Source organism: Brachyistius frenatus, unplaced genomic scaffold (genome assembly GCF_029030835.1).
Source record: "Brachyistius frenatus isolate BFR_SWC_R1_liver_20210118 unplaced genomic scaffold, ASM2903083v1 Contig_187, whole genome shotgun sequence".
NCBI lineage: Eukaryota > Metazoa > Chordata > Actinopteri > Embiotocidae > Brachyistius > Brachyistius frenatus.
The window spans coordinates 168201-185227 of NW_027210786.1; the positions used below are offsets into that span (position 1 = coordinate 168201).

General features: G+C 44.9%; 2 protein-coding genes across 2 annotated transcripts in view; one reads left to right on the plus strand and one right to left on the minus strand.

Moving 5' to 3' along the window:
• Positions 1-3344: 3344 nt before the first annotated feature.
• On the plus strand, positions 3345-5825 carry id2a (inhibitor of DNA binding 2a). The gene is made up of 3 exons (XM_069718183.1): positions 3345-3826; positions 4138-4198; positions 5113-5825. Exons 1-2 carry the CDS (start codon positions 3473-3475, stop codon positions 4192-4194), a joined length of 411 nt encoding a protein of 136 aa, XP_069574284.1. The 5' UTR covers positions 3345-3472; the 3' UTR covers positions 4195-4198; positions 5113-5825.
• Positions 5826-7231: 1406 nt separating this feature from the next.
• kidins220a (kinase D-interacting substrate 220a) overlaps positions 7232-17027 on the minus strand; it is a 43227-nt gene continuing 33431 nt past the window's right edge. The window contains exons 26-32 of the mRNA XM_069718184.1: positions 16901-17014; positions 15484-15543; positions 11661-11777; positions 11424-11522; positions 10355-10573; positions 9388-9609; positions 7232-8977 (exon numbers count right to left, since the gene is read on the minus strand). Coding sequence (XP_069574285.1) covers positions 8021-8977; positions 9388-9609; positions 10355-10573; positions 11424-11522; positions 11661-11777; positions 15484-15543; positions 16901-17014 — 1788 coding nt within the window. The 3' untranslated portion in view covers positions 7232-8020. The remainder of the gene's footprint in view (positions 8978-9387; positions 9610-10354; positions 10574-11423; positions 11523-11660; positions 11778-15483; positions 15544-16900; positions 17015-17027) is intronic.

Sequence of the window (17027 nt, forward strand, 5' to 3'; positions counted from 1 at the left end):
ACGCCGGCTGCAGGGCGCACCGCAGCCGGCTGGCTGGCAGGTCCGCTTTGTTTTCTGAATCTTATCCCCTCAACCCAAACTAATAGGTTGCTGACCGGGACAACAAGGGGGCATGTTGGAGGCTTTTTATTTGTTCGCTCACACAGGAATGTCTAAACGTTTTTGGATGGGCAAGAGAAACTTTAGTGAAACTTCAGAAAAGACGCACAGCTCTCAGCCTGGCAGGCATTGGGAAGGTTTGGCTGTTTGCTCACGAACTATGTTTACGTTCCGGCCCCTACACGGGCATGTGCATTAATCTTTCATGAGCAATTAGGTCAAATTTAGCTGAGGCTGCTCATACTGCCACATCTGGAACATGCAGAGAAGATCTCACCATAACAAAGTTTGGTTAAACATATAAGATACCTATTTAAAGCCAAAATTGTACTAATTTAGTAGAACTAAGAGAGGATGCTGTTAATTTGAAAGGAACGATTGTGACAGCAAAAAAAAGGTGGAAATTATTGGATTTTACTGGTGGCTCCTTAACAGTAAATAGTAGCAGTGAGTGCAAAGTAAAAAAATAAGCAACAGTCCTGCATTGAAAGTGTCACAAAAGTAATAGTATGTCAATAAGTAGACCTAAAATCTACTTAAATTAAAAGATAATGCAAAAAAAAACATGACTGATGCATTTGAGAGCTGATCCAGGTGCAGATGATTTGAGTTATTTTACAGTTGGGCTGTTTATTGTCTTTTTTTTTCTTTTTTTTAAATCTACAACTATGCATTATATGTTCTAAAATCACATGTTTCGTATGTAAAATCTGATTCTGTAAAGTAGATGTCAGATTATTCCAGTCTATAGAGGTATAAATGGGCTATACAAGAGCCCATGTCCCTCTGAATTGTACTGCAGAGGAAGCAGACCAAAGTAATCTGTCTATCAAATAGACTATCAGGCTTACTTTGTGAATGAATGTAGTTAGACTACATTCCCTTACTGGCTCTCAGTTTAAACATTTGTAAGGAGAGCCTCTTCGGCCCCTGAATGCACCACCAAAGGAAAAAAAAAAAATCCCACAGCAGAGACCCGAACCCGTCCCCGCTGTTAAAGCCTCCTTGGTTCGGCCCCCGGGTTGATCAGCTGAGAACCACCTCGGACTGACATCCCCGAAACCCCGTCTCCATGGAAACCGCCTCAGCGGCGCCGCGAGGGCGAGCTCGAGGGCTGCTGTGAATGGGGTGACGTCACGGCGCCGGCGCCAGAGAGTCTGCTCCAAAGGCAGAGAGAGAGAGAGAGAGAGAGAGGGGATAAGGAAGGAAGAGAGGAGGAACAGGGAAGAGGAGAGGAGAGGAGAGGGTGAGGCTGCTGCAGCCGCCGCCGCCGCTGCTGCCGCCGCCGCCGCCGCTGCCGGTGCCTCGCTCGGCTTTGCACCGACGTGCTCTTGTGCCAATTCATCACCTGCCTGTCAGGCATCAGTCAGGGGCGTCGTGCGAAATGTACACAGCTGTGGAAGCGAAAGGAAGGAAGAGGAAGAAAAAAAAAAAAAAAAAGGAAAAATCCTATTGCACCAGATGTGGACAGACTGCAGGAGTTCCAGATTATATTAGAAATGCATAAAAACCCAGGATCGTCAGGCGGCTGAAGGTGCTGTCCGTGAATAGAGCTGCGCGTAAAAACAACGGCACAGATGGTGTTTTGCTGGATTTCGTGAAATCCTGCAAACTGATATATTTTTCCTACTAGAATTTCCGGAATCAAAATCATCACCGGGAACATTATTATAGGTTAGAGACTTTTTTTTTTTTTTTTTTTCCCCATGAACGTGCAGCCTGTTTTAGGCTTTTCATGTACATGCATCCTGCCTCTGCATAATGTGCTCTTTAAACTGCTTCTCTTCTTTTCTCATTTATAGCTCCGGGATCATTTTTGGCTTTCAGGATTTCTTTCTTTTTTTTTCTTTGTCTTGCAAAGTAACTATATTTGAATAAACAGACAACATTAAAAATCCTAATCCCCCCCCCCCCCTCCTCTCTCTCTAATGTAGTCTCAGAGCCTCGCATTTCATGTCAAATTTCACCACTGATCTCCTCTTCTCTTTAAAAACGCACCGATTCATTTTATCTGGAGCAAATTTAATCCACAAACCCATCACAACAGTCTACAACTGCCCCCGGGGGCAATTACTTAGTGCAGGATCGAACAGCCCACCCGTCACCTCCAGCTGAAGAATGAAGCGTGTAATTCCTCCAAACAAATGACTCATTCAGAAAACATTAAAGTGTCAATTACAGGTAATCACCTCTTCACGTGCTCACATATGAAAGCCACATTTGTAGGCCATGACTAAATGCATTTTGACATACAACACAGTCAGGTGACAATTAACACCAAGGTGCACGGGACACGATTTCTTCGAAAAGGATAGATGGCTGTTGTGCGTAAAAACACGCACCTCTAACGGGAATGCAGTGCACACATAAGGCCTTAAATTTACAATAATAGAACTGTGGAAAAATAATTCACTGAACTTATCCATCAACTAACAATTTATTTACCTTCTGATTGCCACTGTCGCGCGTCAGTTTACAGAAATTGATCCCCCAGGCTTTGGTGCACAGGGGCAATTTTTTTTTTTCCGTGCGTAAAAACACAAAGAAATGATTGCTGCCCAGACTATTTTTCTGGTAGAAGTAGTTTTACTACTCAAACATTTTCCTGACAGAAACTTCGCCTTCACACCGGTCCGGGCTGGACTGAATTAGGAATCTGGCGCGCCAGATATGGTCCTATATCATCACTGATCCACACCTCCAAAACCACACGCTAACTGAATGTGCTGGTAGGACACTCCGTGCTGGCTGATTGGGAATATAATGTTCTTTCGATAATTTATTACACATAACCTCTTGCACAGTCGCATATTGATTTTTTTGTGTGTTTTTTTTTGTATTATTCTGACTGCTCCCTTTTTGGTTTTTAAATGCACCTTTCAAAATACACTTCTGCTTGATCTTCAATACAAAACTACAAGATCAAATTCAAAACGTGTAGGCAAAGGCAGTGGCGCGCGCTCGCACCTTGCCATTGTCAACTGACATTAATTTTCTTGATCAGAAACAGGTAAGGGCTTAATTTTCCAAATTGCCCACCGGAGCTGCTGAAGCGCCCTCTGGGTTCCGCCTCCAACATGTGTTGCCACTGGTAACGCGGAGGGGAAGGGGCGGGATTTGAGAGAGAAAAGCCAATAGAAGGACTGAAAGCCTTTGAGTGACACCACGACCGCTCCCAATCGCCGCGTTTGACCCGCCCGTGTCGCATGCCCAGCCTGCTGCCTATAAAAACCACACTGACAGCTAGGTAATCCAGTCTGATCGCTGATCGTCTGGCAAGAACAGGACTTAAAAGAAGCAAGATATCGACACAAGCAAACCGTCTCGCTTAACTTAACACTGATAAAAAAAAAAAAAAAAATTAAAAAAAAAAATGAAAGCAATAAGCCCTGTGCGGTCCTTCCGGAAAAACAACGCAAATTTATCAGAGCACTCTTTGGGAATCTCGCGGAGCAAGACCCCGGTGGATGACCCGCTCAGCCTGCTGTACAACATGAACGACTGCTACTCCAAGCTGAAGGAGCTGGTGCCCAGCATCCCCCAGAACAAGAACGTCAGCAAGATGGAAATCCTGCAGCATGTCATCGACTACATCCTGGACCTGCAGATTGCGCTGGACTCCAGTGTCGCACTAACCAGCCTGCATCACCCTGCGCGGCCGGGGCAGACTCCATCCAGGACCCCTCTAACCACCCTCAACACAGATATCAGCATCTTGTCGTTACAGGTAATTACATTGTAAATGAACGCAAATCGTAATTGGGGAAACTATAGTGTGCTATGTTGTGAAAGATATTGAGTGGCTTTTTATTTGTGCGCATAAGCAGTGCGCCTTTGTAGCCTATGCGTAACTCGCACAAAATGGCTTGTTGGAAAGGAAAATGGCATGGTATTTTTTTTTTTTTTTTTTTTTTGCTCCTTTTGTTCAGAATCAGACGAGGAAGAGATTCGACCTACATAACACTGTTGCAACGCCAGACACATCGATCGGATGCTCGTGAAGACTAACATTTGGTCTGTTTGTTTGTTTGTTTTCAGTCCCCGGAGTTGCCATCAGAGCTGATGACAGATGACAGCCGGACTCTACATCGTTAAAGCGGTAAGTAGGCTGTCCTCATGTCTGCTGCTGCATTCTGTCCAGGGTTCTTAGGCTCCGCTACAGCCTGTCTCCCAGTCTGCCGGAGCAGAATGGGCTAGAATTACCATCTACCAATCCATTTGTTCCCCTACTAATGTGGTCTCACGTTGCTGTAATGGTCCCGATACGTTTTTTGCATGAGAATGCGTTGCAACATGGGGCGTCAGTTATGACAAGGCACGGACAGTGGGCTTGACTTCAAGCCAATTTTGACCATGTTTATTGGCTATTTTATCTCAAGAAAGAAAAGAAAAAAAAAAAAAAGAAAGAAAGAAAGAAAGAAAAAAAAAGATCACATCACTGGCTTCTTTAACACTTTACGGTGTCAGAAAGATGACCCAGATTAATCTGATCATTCCCCGAGTCGTCTGCTGGGTCCAAAGACATTCAGCTGGCACATATTTTGCATTGGAGTTCAGCGGAATAACATGGAAGATATTCGCTCCAGGCTGCTTGGTTTACTGTATACAAGTAGCAGTCGTCAGGGTTCTATTATACCCTCTTGTGTCTATAATGAAGAGCATCTGCAACAGGAAAATAATGGCTGTTTGGATTACTGCTACTACGATGTCTGCACATAATTGGTACAAGAAGTGGGTAGGCGCCAGCTGAGCGGCAATTACGCTGATTCTTCCCCAGATTGTAGGCTGAAGTTGTGTGAAAAGTGTGTGTGTGTGTGTGTGTGTGTGTACGCGCGTGCGCCCCCTTCTCCCCTCTCTATGTGTGAGTGTACATCTGGAGCGCAGGGTTTGCTTAGCATTGGGAGTGTTTGGTTAAATGTTAAAAACTGCGGCTTCCTCCCTGGCGCCAGTCTGTCCGGATCTCTGCCCTGTTTGCATTTTCTAAACACGCCTCTCTTTCTCAATCTTTTGCAGGTGTTTGGTCAAGACGCAAAAACACACACACAGGACCTGGAGAGCAGGACTTCCCCCCCCCCTCCTCCTCCCCCCGCACCCCCCCTCCAGCCTCTGTCCTCCAGGCCTGGATTTTTTTTTTTTCCTTTTTTTTCTTCTGACGCTGAACTCAAGAGACTTTTGCTTATTATGGGACAATCTTATGTGATGTGTTTTCTGTTTGGACACTTCATTATTATTTAACTTAAGATTTTTTTTTTTATTATTTGTGGGTCCTTTCTGGAAATGGAAGGCGCGTTATGTTCCCGACAGCGGGAGGAAAAACGAGATTATTGTCACAAGGATTATTCCTCCCCCCCCCCCCTCCCCCTCACCCTCCCAATCCCTCTCCTTGTTGAAGTCTTCGCTTTTTTGCGGAGGTGGGAACGTGAATAGAAAAGACAACTTGGTTAGTTACTGTAAAAAGTTTAGTCTTGTCTTGTCAGAATTGTTGGCACATGAAGGACTGGACGTTGTTAAAAAAAAAAAGGAAAAAAAAGAAGAAAAAAAGAAGAAAAAAAAAGTTCAAATGAAAGAATGAAACCTTGTGAACTCTTCGGGGGTTTATCTTGTATAGTTGCAGGAATTTGAAACTTCTGCAAAAGTGTAATGTTGTACTTAATTATGCTGAAACTTTTTATAAAAGTAATGTAAATTGTACCTTTTTTTTATACAAAATAAATCAAAAACGCAAATTTGAGCATGTTTCATTTGGGGAAGAGGAACTCCAGTTTTGGGGGACGAGTTTGAGAACTGTTGGCGTCATGTGTGTAAAACCAGGCTCCCAGCTGTACGTGCAGCCGCCCTGAACGTACACAGAACCTCTGAGGCACTTCAAAAACAAATCCCACAACAAAGTGTCCTTATCAGCGCCGCAGTAGCCTATGTGACCTATAATGGTCTAAAACACAGCGTCAACACTTCCTTGAAGGCAAACACGACCTGGAGGCGCACGGTTTCATAAAAGCGCATTTAGGGTGCACTGACTCACTGCACTTTTACTTTCTCACATGTAAAGTAAATAGGATTAAATGGTTTAGTGTGGCAGTCTGAGCCACTTAAGCAGTGGGCTGAAGCTCTGTGTTGTTTCAAAAGGTGGACAATTATGGCAACTTAAAGTGAACCTCGGCCTGTGCGTTACTGATTTCACACGTTCTACATATTAAAGCAGTTATTGCTTTTAAGTCTTAATTTTTTTAAAAACACCTTTTATGTCCGTGTTGCTTTATTTAAAATATTGTGATGGTGTTCAGTCCAAATTTAAAAGGAGCAAAAAGCGCTGTTTTGCATCATCAGCCAGATGAACTAAAGTGGCCGCTTGTTAAGAGTAGAAAAAACGACGCAGTAATATGAACCAAGTCTATCAAGCGATGTTGGGATCAGCTGATAAGAGGTGGTGACAAACCACTGGGTCCAAGATTTAAAAAAACAAACCCATTTCAAGTCTTAAATGCCCTCCGTTATTATTAAGCAGTCCACGCTGTACTGTAGAGCAGGTAGCAAAGGTATAAGTGAGTGGGGGTAAAAAGGGCAGTGGGGTGGTCAATACAAGCTGTTGGGGTGACATAATTGGTACAACAGTGAAACCCCAAGTGTCATTCACCTCGTCCTTAAAGTACAGCATGCTCGCTCAAATATTTTCATTCCACCAACTAATCTGTGCATGGACTCACATTTCACCCCAAGGACGACAGCAGTTCTTGTTTGAGTGTTTAAGCAAAAAAACACATCTTACCTGATACAGCATGAAAACCTAAAAAAAAAGTAATTCATAAATGAATTAAAACTAATTTAAATGCAAAAGTACCTGAAATACTTTATATAAATATATGTATATGTATATGTATATATACATATATATATATATATATATATATATATATATATATATATTCACACACTCCACTTTGGGAGTCACTGGGCTGAATTTAGTCCTCTGACAGGCAGCGTTCATACAAACAGCAGCACGTTTGTATGGAGAGTGCGCCATCTATCGGACAACATGAATCCTGCCAGTGATGACCCCCCTTGACTGTCACCCTATCTTTTCCCCTAAAACTACTGCACGAGGTAAAATACAAAATGTTAAAAACAAGACAAATTATTCAGGGATCTGGTTTATTTACCAGTTAAAAATCCTCGTCTACTAAGACTTCACTGCACAAAACAGCTGATTTCCCTGCAAGACAGAGCGGGGGAAAAAAAAAAAAAGTCTCGATTTCAACTTTGATTCACAAAACACGTGTTCAGTATCACTTTGTAGTCTAATGCATGTATTTCTTCTATCACAGAAAGTGCCAACAATGTAGTAAACCCATGTCCACATTTACATCTATTTGAAATGTTTTACCAACAAAAAAAAACACAACACTGCACGATCTGCTTTCGAGACACAAGGCTTCAGTAACGTCGCTAAGCTTTTTCAGTCGTGTCTACCAATCCTTAAGCGTCACATTTTATTCTCAAACACGTTAACAGTCCATCACTAAACACAGGAATTTCACACAACAGCACCACGTTCAAATGGGAGAGAAATCACGCTGACTATGGGACAGCAAAAGTCCTTGTAACATAAGAAGCTCACGCTGTCCCCATTTGACCTGAATGTAACATTTTTGGTAACATGTAATTATGAAAGTATCAAATGGATTCTTTTATTTTTTTTAAAAATTTTGTATAATTTGTTTTTAAACAACCAACTATTTAAAGCTTTTGTATGCGCTACCTTTAATTTACTTCACAAATTCCTACCTTTCTTTACTAACAGCAAAACATTGGTTTACTACTCCACATTGAAACACGTCACAACATCAGCAACTATGCTACGCTACTATGATGCTACATCATGAACACCGCCCTGCATGACCCTTCTTGGAATAACTGACGCCTCTCAGAGGACACTCTCCCTCTCGTCTCCCAGACTGATGGTGCGCAGGTTCTGGTTGTGGTGGATGGTGGCAGCCGTGGTGGTGGCGGCGGTGCTGCTGCCAGGAGTGATGATGACAGCTGGTGAGACATTGAGGCTGGAGGAGGAGGTGGTGGTGGAGGTGGTGGACTCGGTACCTGCGATGTTAGCCTGCTGCTGCTGCTGCTGCTGCTGCTGATGATGATGATGATGATGATGATGGCTGTTGTTGGTGTTTGTGTTGGTGTCGTCAGGGCTGCTCGTGTTGTTGTTAAGGGTGGTGTTGCTGTCGGTGCGGTTGAGGTTGCTGACACCGCTGGATGGCCAGCCATCGTCTGGGCTGCTGGCCATCAGGCTGACTTCGGACGGGGCCTCGGAGCAGATGGACATGCGGGCCACGGCGGCGTCCTGCAGGCCGCTCAGGCTGCTGGGGAGGAGGCCCCTCTTCTTCACCAACCCCTCCAGCTCCAGCTCAATCAGACTGGGCTTCAGTGCTTCCCGCTCGGTGTCTCCCTCAGCCTCCTCCAGGGAGCGGTCCGAGGAGCTGTCGCTGGAACGCATCCCTGAATCGGACGAGTCCTTCTTATCCAGGAGGATCTCGGTGAGGAAGCCCGGCTTGGTGAGCGGCCCGGTGGGCTGGGAGCCTCTGGGAGGAGACGAAGCACCAGCTCTGGCCTCCTCGTGGAGGAGGGGTGTGGTGTTGTCAGCTTCTTCTGGGCCCGAGTCTTCATCGTTGGGCAGCTTGTGGTAGTATGACCCAGCTCCCTTCTTCCTGAGGCCTGGAGTCCTGGAGGAAGAGCTGTGGTCCAGCTTCTCGTCCTCTTCACTGATGGGGTCGAGGGCCTGAGCGTCGACCCCTGAGGCAAAGTCCGTGGCATCGCTACTCTTGGAACCTCTCTTGGTGAAGGACTTTCGGCTATCGGGGTCGGCTCCTTCCTTGGCCTGAGGAGATAGAAGAGGATTCAGTGAGGAGAACATAAATATATACTGTATTCTGTGCTGTTGGCTTCTGGAGGCCTATGAATAAGAGCTTCCTGTCCTCCCGTCAGTGCCAAGACAAATAAAGAGTTCAAGCCAATAATTAAGAAACACAAGAAGCAGTGAACTCCATTTTCCCAGCTCAGATTAAGATTCTTGCCGTTGCACAGGCCAGAGAAATGCAACATTTAAAAACATGAACATCCAGGCTGGCCTCAGAACTGCGTCTACACAAGTTAATGACGACAGTTAACCACAAGGTATTTTCCTGTAATCTGACAGTGGGAGCTTGTACTCTAATTTGACAGAACTATTTCTGCCATCAGTGATGCTGTGACAAAACCATGACAGTGTACTTGTGACTGTCCACCCACCCCTTTGTCCTCTGAGCTGGCAGCCTGGAGGAACTGTCCCGGGTGGGGCTGCACGGGCCTCTCTCCCCCACTGCCGGACATCTCCAGCTGGGCCATCTGAGCAATGTACTCCCTGTAGGCATCACGATACTCAGCCTGCTGCTTGTCTGTCAGCTTGCAGATGTCATTGGAGGATTCCTGGGAGTTGAGGCTGGACATGCTGGAAGTGCGGTGATTCGCCACCTGACAAGATGAGGAAAAAGTTGTGTTGGCGTGCAAACAACAGTCTGCTGAAGAATATGTTTATATCATATCAAGAGTGCTTTATGGTTGTGGGTTACCCTCAACTGCAAGACACCAAAGTATAAATATAAAAATAACACTTCTAGTAGCATTTTTTTTTTTAGAATTCTATTGCAGCCAATGAAAGCTTCAGAAAATAAAGAGTTGGATAAAAGAGAAAAAGTTACTGGCAGAGACCGCAGATGGAGTGTCAATGGAAGCCGTGCTGTGTTTTCAGTGTTGGATTTAAAATTGAAACAAATCACAAAGTGAGATCATATAAAATAGCAGCAGAGCCAGCTGTCTACGTGTGAGTGTTTGCTCGTCTTTCAGAGAATTTTGCAAATTGGGAACAGGGAAGGTGAAAATAACAAACAGGGGGCCCTTTGACACCTCTTGGTGTGCTGCAGAGTGTGCATGTATTTTTAATTCTGCCAAATTCAAGAGCACCATAAGCTTCCTCTGCCATGCTCTTTTCGTCCTCAAAACCACACTAATGTGAAACCACTGAGGTCACCGACACGTGGCCATTCGACAGGGAGCGAGGGTGCGACCGTTTCAGTGCCCTTTGCGAGCGTCGAGCGCTCACACTTATGCTTAACGGAGCAACTTTTAATACTTCCGTGCGCTTGCGTGTGTAACACGTGTGGATGTAATGTGCATTACACGCGGTGTACGTCCGATCACATGCGATATATTTGCTGACCGGCCAGTGTGTGTTGTTGCTTCTTCTCGGAGGCTCCTCCAGGCCCACTCCGCTGAGCTCCTCGAAGCTGAGGTTGAGGCTGAAGGCCGCTGCTTCGTGCTGGGCTCCCCCGGAGCGTCTGCTGGGCTCCCCGTGGTGCACGCTGCTGCCCTGCTCGCTAGCAGCTCGGGACTCATCCTGCAGCACGGCCTGGCTTTCAGCATGACGCTGTTCCATCACCTTAAAGCATACACCACAGTTGAATATTTCTGATCCACAAGTCACTTAACTTTGGTTTAGCAATGTCAGTGAGTTAATAGTAAACATGTTTTCTCAAAGCATGTGACATACAAAACAAGTATGTCAGACAGCAACAATAAAAGCCTCTGATAGAGGAGGATTGTGAGCTGTTCCTTAAGCAGAGCCACTCAGCTGTCCACTCCTCCCCGACAATAACATCCCTTCATCCAGATATCAGTCAGCCATCTTGAACCAGATGGCTGTGCTGGCTGCATCCTGGCAACACAACACTGGTTTTTACATGGAGCCGTAAGGCCACTGCACTTTCCAGCTGCTTCTATGCGAGCTCCGCATCGGATCTCTGCTAAAACACGACCAATCGGGGGCTCTGCTTTGGCATTAGGAGCACAGACTGACATTTGATGAAGTGGAGCCGGTTACATGTGTTAGTGATTTCAGCCGCGGCTCAGGCGACTGGACTCCTGGCTGACTGACTAGCGCCCTTCTCGTAATACGGATTATAAAATCTACATCCCAATATCTCTCCGCCGCACAAGATGTCTTATTATGAGATAATGTCTTGCTTCCTATTGGAATAAACCAGAGCTGACACATGTCAACAGGAGGGCACTGGCAGGGCGCAGTGTCTGTAAAGTATCACAGAGGAGAAAACAGATTGAATACAGGCCTTTACTCTAAAGTAGTGAAGGGGTGGTTTATATCATTGGCGGTGGACTCTGACTGACCATTTCTTTCAACAAACAAAACGCTTCAATCCCACTCCAATTGTAAGATTATGTATTACATGTCTTCCATAGCAACAACATTAAGGGGAGTAATTTCGTCTCACCATTCCCCTGAAGAGCTGCCAGTCACCAAAGTTCATCTCCATCTCCTTCTTCAGCTCGTCCAGGTTGCAGTGAGTAAGCACCCGGCCATTTATATTAGCCTGCAATGGACAGAGAAGGGACGCGTTCACGTGGAGAGACAGAGCATACACAAAGAGTATGAAAACAAAACATTCTTTAAAATGTAGAAATACCTGGTGTAGCAAAAAAATGCATTTCAATCAATCTGAAGTTTATACCTTCTTGATGGTGGAGGTGTACTGAGTCAGCATGTTGGGGTCGATTCCATCGGTCTGTTTGACACGCTCGCACACTGCGTCTGTGTTCAAAGAGCTGAGCAGGACTGAAGGGCTGACCTGCACGGTAACACACGTCCACATATATTAGAAATTACACCATACATTCGGAGGGTTTTCATGAATTAAAGTTCCTCACACACACTCTGTTAGAGCAACCCATCACTCCTAACACATTGATTAGGGCAAATCGAGCCACAATTCCTGGCAAAAGAGTCGTGCAGGTCTGTTACTGTGAGGCACACAGAGGTGCAAAACCACAATCCCACACAATAACTCTCTCTATCAGTCACACAGTGTAAGTGTAAAAGTAAACAAAGCAGCCAGCCCATCCAAATACACTGTTACCTGCTGCTCTTCTTTTTCTCGTTGTTTATACAAGCACGTAAAGTGTGTGCCGTGACACTTAAGGGATGGAGTCTGGGAGTCTGTGAGCCGCTGCCACACTGAAGCGCCCGCCGCTGTCGAGCAGCTACGAGGCTTCGCGTGACTAATGCCAGTTGCCTGTTGACGCTGTCTAAGGCCTCGCAGACAGCCAGCAAGCCGCCCGCTGGCACAAAAACCAAACAGACCTCATCCACCCTCCTTCATCCCTCTGCCTTCCCCTCTCCTCGCTCCCCACTCTCCCCCGGGCTCTGCTTGTCTCTGTGACATGCAGAAATTGTTGTTCCTTCCTTCTGGTCCTCCCTCCCGCCATCCTTCCCTCCTTCTCTCCCTCCCTCCCTCACTTCTTTCCTTCCTTCCTTCTTTCCTTCCTTCCTCTCACATCCTTTCCCCCTCAGCCTCCTGCATTGACCTCTTACTCTCTTCTCCATACCTCTCCCTTTCTCTCATTTCCATCTTTTCCTCCTGCTCCACCCGCCCATTAACACCATTAAGACATGGCTTCAGACTAAGCCCCCCGACTTTGTTTCTGGTTTTGAGGGAATAGAAGAACAGAGCTTAACTGGACTGCGAGCTGTTGTTAGACAAAAAAAACAAAAAACAAGCAGCTCATACAATACAGTACACAATAGTGTGTGCCAACTTTGTGTAATGGTGGAGATGAAGGCCACACAGTGGAGGTTTGACTCTAGAAAGAAACTATGTTAGTGAATCTACCAACTACCACAGGGTCTTAAGTTGTGTTTTGCATCGACTTCAAAATGATGTTTGTGATAATATCTCGTTCTACAGCATGCTGGGTAGTAATGAACCGGTGTGTAAGTGTTAGACAGGTGGGTGATGGGAAAAAAGGGCTGGATGGCGAGATGGAAGTAGCCATGAAACCAAAGGTGTACCTGCTTCAATTTGTAAGGCAGCGACTTTAAATGCTTGATAAGGAGACAAGAAGAAGCAGACGGACAAATAGTCAGACAAAGATACACACAAACATTTATTACACAATGAGGCCGGGACAGTACCTGTGAAAAAAGGAGGTAGAAATTAAGACAGAGAAGACAGACAGGCGAGCAGAGAGACAGTAACACACATGTTGGACTCATCATCAGGGGACAGCAGGGGAGGAGACGCACCAGCAGAGTCAGCCAGCAGCCAGCCGGCGTGGTCAGCCGGGAAAAGAAGAGGCTATTGGAAGTGGAATTATTAGACGAGGAGATTTAGTTTTTGCTTTTACAGCCATAGTCTTTGCAGACGGAGCGGATTTCAGAGGACACCGAGAGAATGAGACGTCTCTCAGTCTGCGCCGAAAAAGCAGAAGTTTCAGTTCAGGGAAGGCCGTGAATACTTCGTGATTCGGATAGCGAGCGCGTCACCCAAGAACGCGAGCGAAAGCGTGAACGTCTGCGGGTGTGTCTGCGTGTGGACGTGTGTTTATGTGAACCCCTCCCAGTGTATGTGTGTGATAAGACTGTAATTACAGCTGGGCTGAGCTCAGGGCTGGGCCGAAGGATGGGGAAGAGGAAACAGAGCTCTGTGAGGGAGGAAGCGTCTTGGTAAGGAGATAAGCTCTACCAGCACAGGGCTCATTGTCATTGTGCGTGTGTGAGTGAGTGTGTGTGTGTGTGTGTGTGTGAGTGTGTGTGTGTGTGTGTGTGTGTGTGTGTGTGTGTGTGTGTGTGTGTGTGTGTGTGTGTGTGTGTGTGTGCTGCCAGCCCCAACAGTTGCTCTGATGATAATCCCGGCAGCCAGAGGAATCCATGCTCACACTTACATCAGCCAGGCAATTACACTGGGGCTCGGCCCGCTTACATATCCAAAGAGTGACACGCAAATGTACACGTACACATTTTACAGATGTGTAGAAATAACGGCACACGTGAGCTTTACACCAAAAGATTAAGTACAGACTTAAAAGGGGATGAAAATGTGGAAATATTAACTGAAGAGAAAAGAGCAGGAGGAAGCCATGAGGAACAAAAACAAAACGGTATCAACATTTAAGACAGTGATGAAGGAAGAAAAGACGGGATTTAAAAAAAATGAAGGACAGAAACAGAGACAGATAAGAGACAGAGGGAAGGAACATTAACCCATAATCTATATTTAAATCTTTCATACAGCTCCTCTAAATGCTCGCTGGCAGTGCACTGATAAGTGGCTTTGTGGAGCAGAAATCTCCTGAGAAGTGTTATCGTCAAATTGTTCTAATAGTGGCTGCCTTCTCTTCAAATGTGTGAATATCTGGATGCAGAGGTTGAGTTCTTGTCAGTGCAACTCCATGCAATACTGTAAGTTTACAGCCCATTTCATATTCTTTTACTGTATACAAAAACAGTAGAGTGTCCTTCTGTCACTCAGTATTTTCCTTAAGTTTGTGGAGGACTTAAGTCCGGCTCAGACGGTATGAATGCAGCTGGATTTAGACACTGTTTAGTCATGACACGGTGAAAGGGCCGTTAGCATCACATTTAGTGCCTCTGCAGCCGTGATTGACAACTTCTTGACCCTCCTCTCCGACGACACAGGAAGTCATGAATGTGAACGATGATCGGTACGATCACACTTGCAGTGTTGCCAGCGTCCCAACACAGACACGGCAAGAATTTATGGCACTTTGCCTAAATTGACCCAATTATCATCGTGAAAGACAAAATATAGTGTAAAAATAATTGCATGTCATTTTTTTAACATCATTATCATCTGTGTAAAAGCTAGAGCAGATTATAAACAAATGCAGTAACACCCAAAAAGCTTAAGGACAAATACTCCCCACACGGGTTCGGCTCGGGGTGGGGGGGGCAAAATGGCTTTTCTTATCATGGTAAGGAAAACCCTGTCACTTTATTAGTAACACACACAGCCCGTCACTTATGACAAAAAGAATAGCCGGCATGTTTTTTATCTTTCTTTTTAAGTCACATGTTTGGACGCACTTTATGGTGTGCAAGAGCCTTTTCGAAGCTCCGTCCGTTTCCAAGTGAATGAGAACTTCTACTGCGTCGACATCAGAATGAACTTCATCTAGCATGTTCTAATGACATGCGTTACAGCTTGCAACAATACATGCCCCTTTTGTTGGTTAGTGGGAGGTCATAGTCACAGCGGATGTGGCTAAACTATAGAAGCATTTCGCCGCATGCAGCAGGTGTAACAGACGAGACTCTATTTCTCTCTTGGCCTTTGTAAACCACAGCAACAAAAGTAGCTTGTCAAACATACAGGTGTGCATTTGAAGTTTTAAGCATCTGGTTTAACAGGCAGATTATGAAGGGCTAGTTGCATACTTGCATTTATTGCCTTGTTCCACAACTCTCTGTATATTTACAGTGTGTGTGTGTGCAGTGTATGTACTGATATTAGTCAGCGCTGATGTTAGTTAGGTTACCATAGTGGGGTCAGAGGGACACGAAGGGAGGCCTTCTCTGGCATCCTCTGCGATAACATCCTGACATGGGCGCAGCATGGAGACAAGGATTGTATAGGGAGAAAGATAAATAAATGTTGAGAATAACCTTTCACTTCTTTGCTCTTGGGTTATGCCCCCCCACCCCAACCCCCATCCCCCTCCCTCCCTCCCCCCCGCTGCCAGGAACAGTACTGTGTTTAGTACAGTGGCAGTGGAAATGGGGTAATATTAAAATGATCAGTGGGTGATGAGCAAATGTAAATATAAAAATGTGCCATCACAGTGAAAAGAGAGCAACAGAAGGATGGAGGAAAATAGATACATGAGAAGAGGAAGTGTTAAAAAAGAAAAAGGAGGTCAGACTTTGTGGTTTGTTCATGTGGCAGATTGACACAATGGACCTGCTCGTCTGCTAAACACCAAGTGGTAGAATAGCACTACCCGAGTGAGACCGACCTGAGACTTTATAGGTTGCATTCTATTATTCCAACTATATATCAGTCCTTCCGCGAGCTTGAGTTTTTTGTGATTGGTCCAATCAAAAATGTGATGCAGTTTGTGAATTTTAATGTGATTTTTTTTTTTTGTGGTAAAATTGCTGGAATTGGCAAAAGAATAAAAAGAAAAAAGGCAAAGAAAGAAATGCTAATGAGCTAATAAGGAAAGAGTCATATGTACTCACTCCTTATGATAATAGACATACTACACATCATAGCGGGAAATAATGTAGATCTCAACATTTGTAAATTTTCTTAACTTAATGAACCTCAACGTTATAAAATCCTTCCTAAAAGAGTCCTTTTGTATCTTTACAAAACACTGTGTGACTTCAGGATAGAACACAAAGGCTGCATCTTTGGTAAAAACAAATGCTTTCGAAATCATATTAAAACAGTTCATATTGTATGCACAAACGCAAACTCTTACAATTGGAAGGATGTGTAAAACCCATGTAATTAAACACATCCAGTGGGATTAGACTGATGCAGGGAAGTGTGACGGTTGGTAGCTTAATTCTCATGAAAAGTCTACATTACACAAACCCTGTCACCTCCACTTTTGCAGTTTTTCTGGTCAACCATTACATAGTTTGGTGTGGTAATGAGAGGTTGAAGAACCTGACTGCAAATGAGGAGTTATTTTTTTATTTGAAAAGGTTTACTTCATAAGAATTCCCCCAGCAGAGCTTTTCTTTTTTAGTAAAAGTAATTTAGATGACAGAAACATGACACAAGACAGAGTGAACAATGAGAGTAATAGCAACTGCTTGAACTTTCAATCTATCCAATCACACATGATATAAACATGTCCAACAACGAGTATATCTGCTGCTGTAATCATCCAGTGTGAGAAGAAAGCACATGTGAAATAGATTTAGCGCAACTTCTTTACTTACAAGTCCATTGGTGTCCTGGGGTTGACCGGGTGGTTTAATGGAGGAGCGCGAGGATGGGGGGGCATGGTGGGAGTAATGCCGTGGCAGGTGATACACATGATGGGGGAAATAAGGCTATGAGGGGAGA

Bases quoted from the DNA above. Each gene is read 5' to 3' on its own strand.
- id2a (XM_069718183.1), top strand. From the start codon at position 3,473: ATGAAAGCAATAAGCCCTGTGCGGTCCTTCCGGAAAAACAACGCAAAT. The intron at 3,827-4,137 runs GTAATTACATTG...GTTTGTTTTCAG, and splicing joins TCAGCATCTTGTCGTTACAG to TCCCCGGAGTTGCCATCAGA.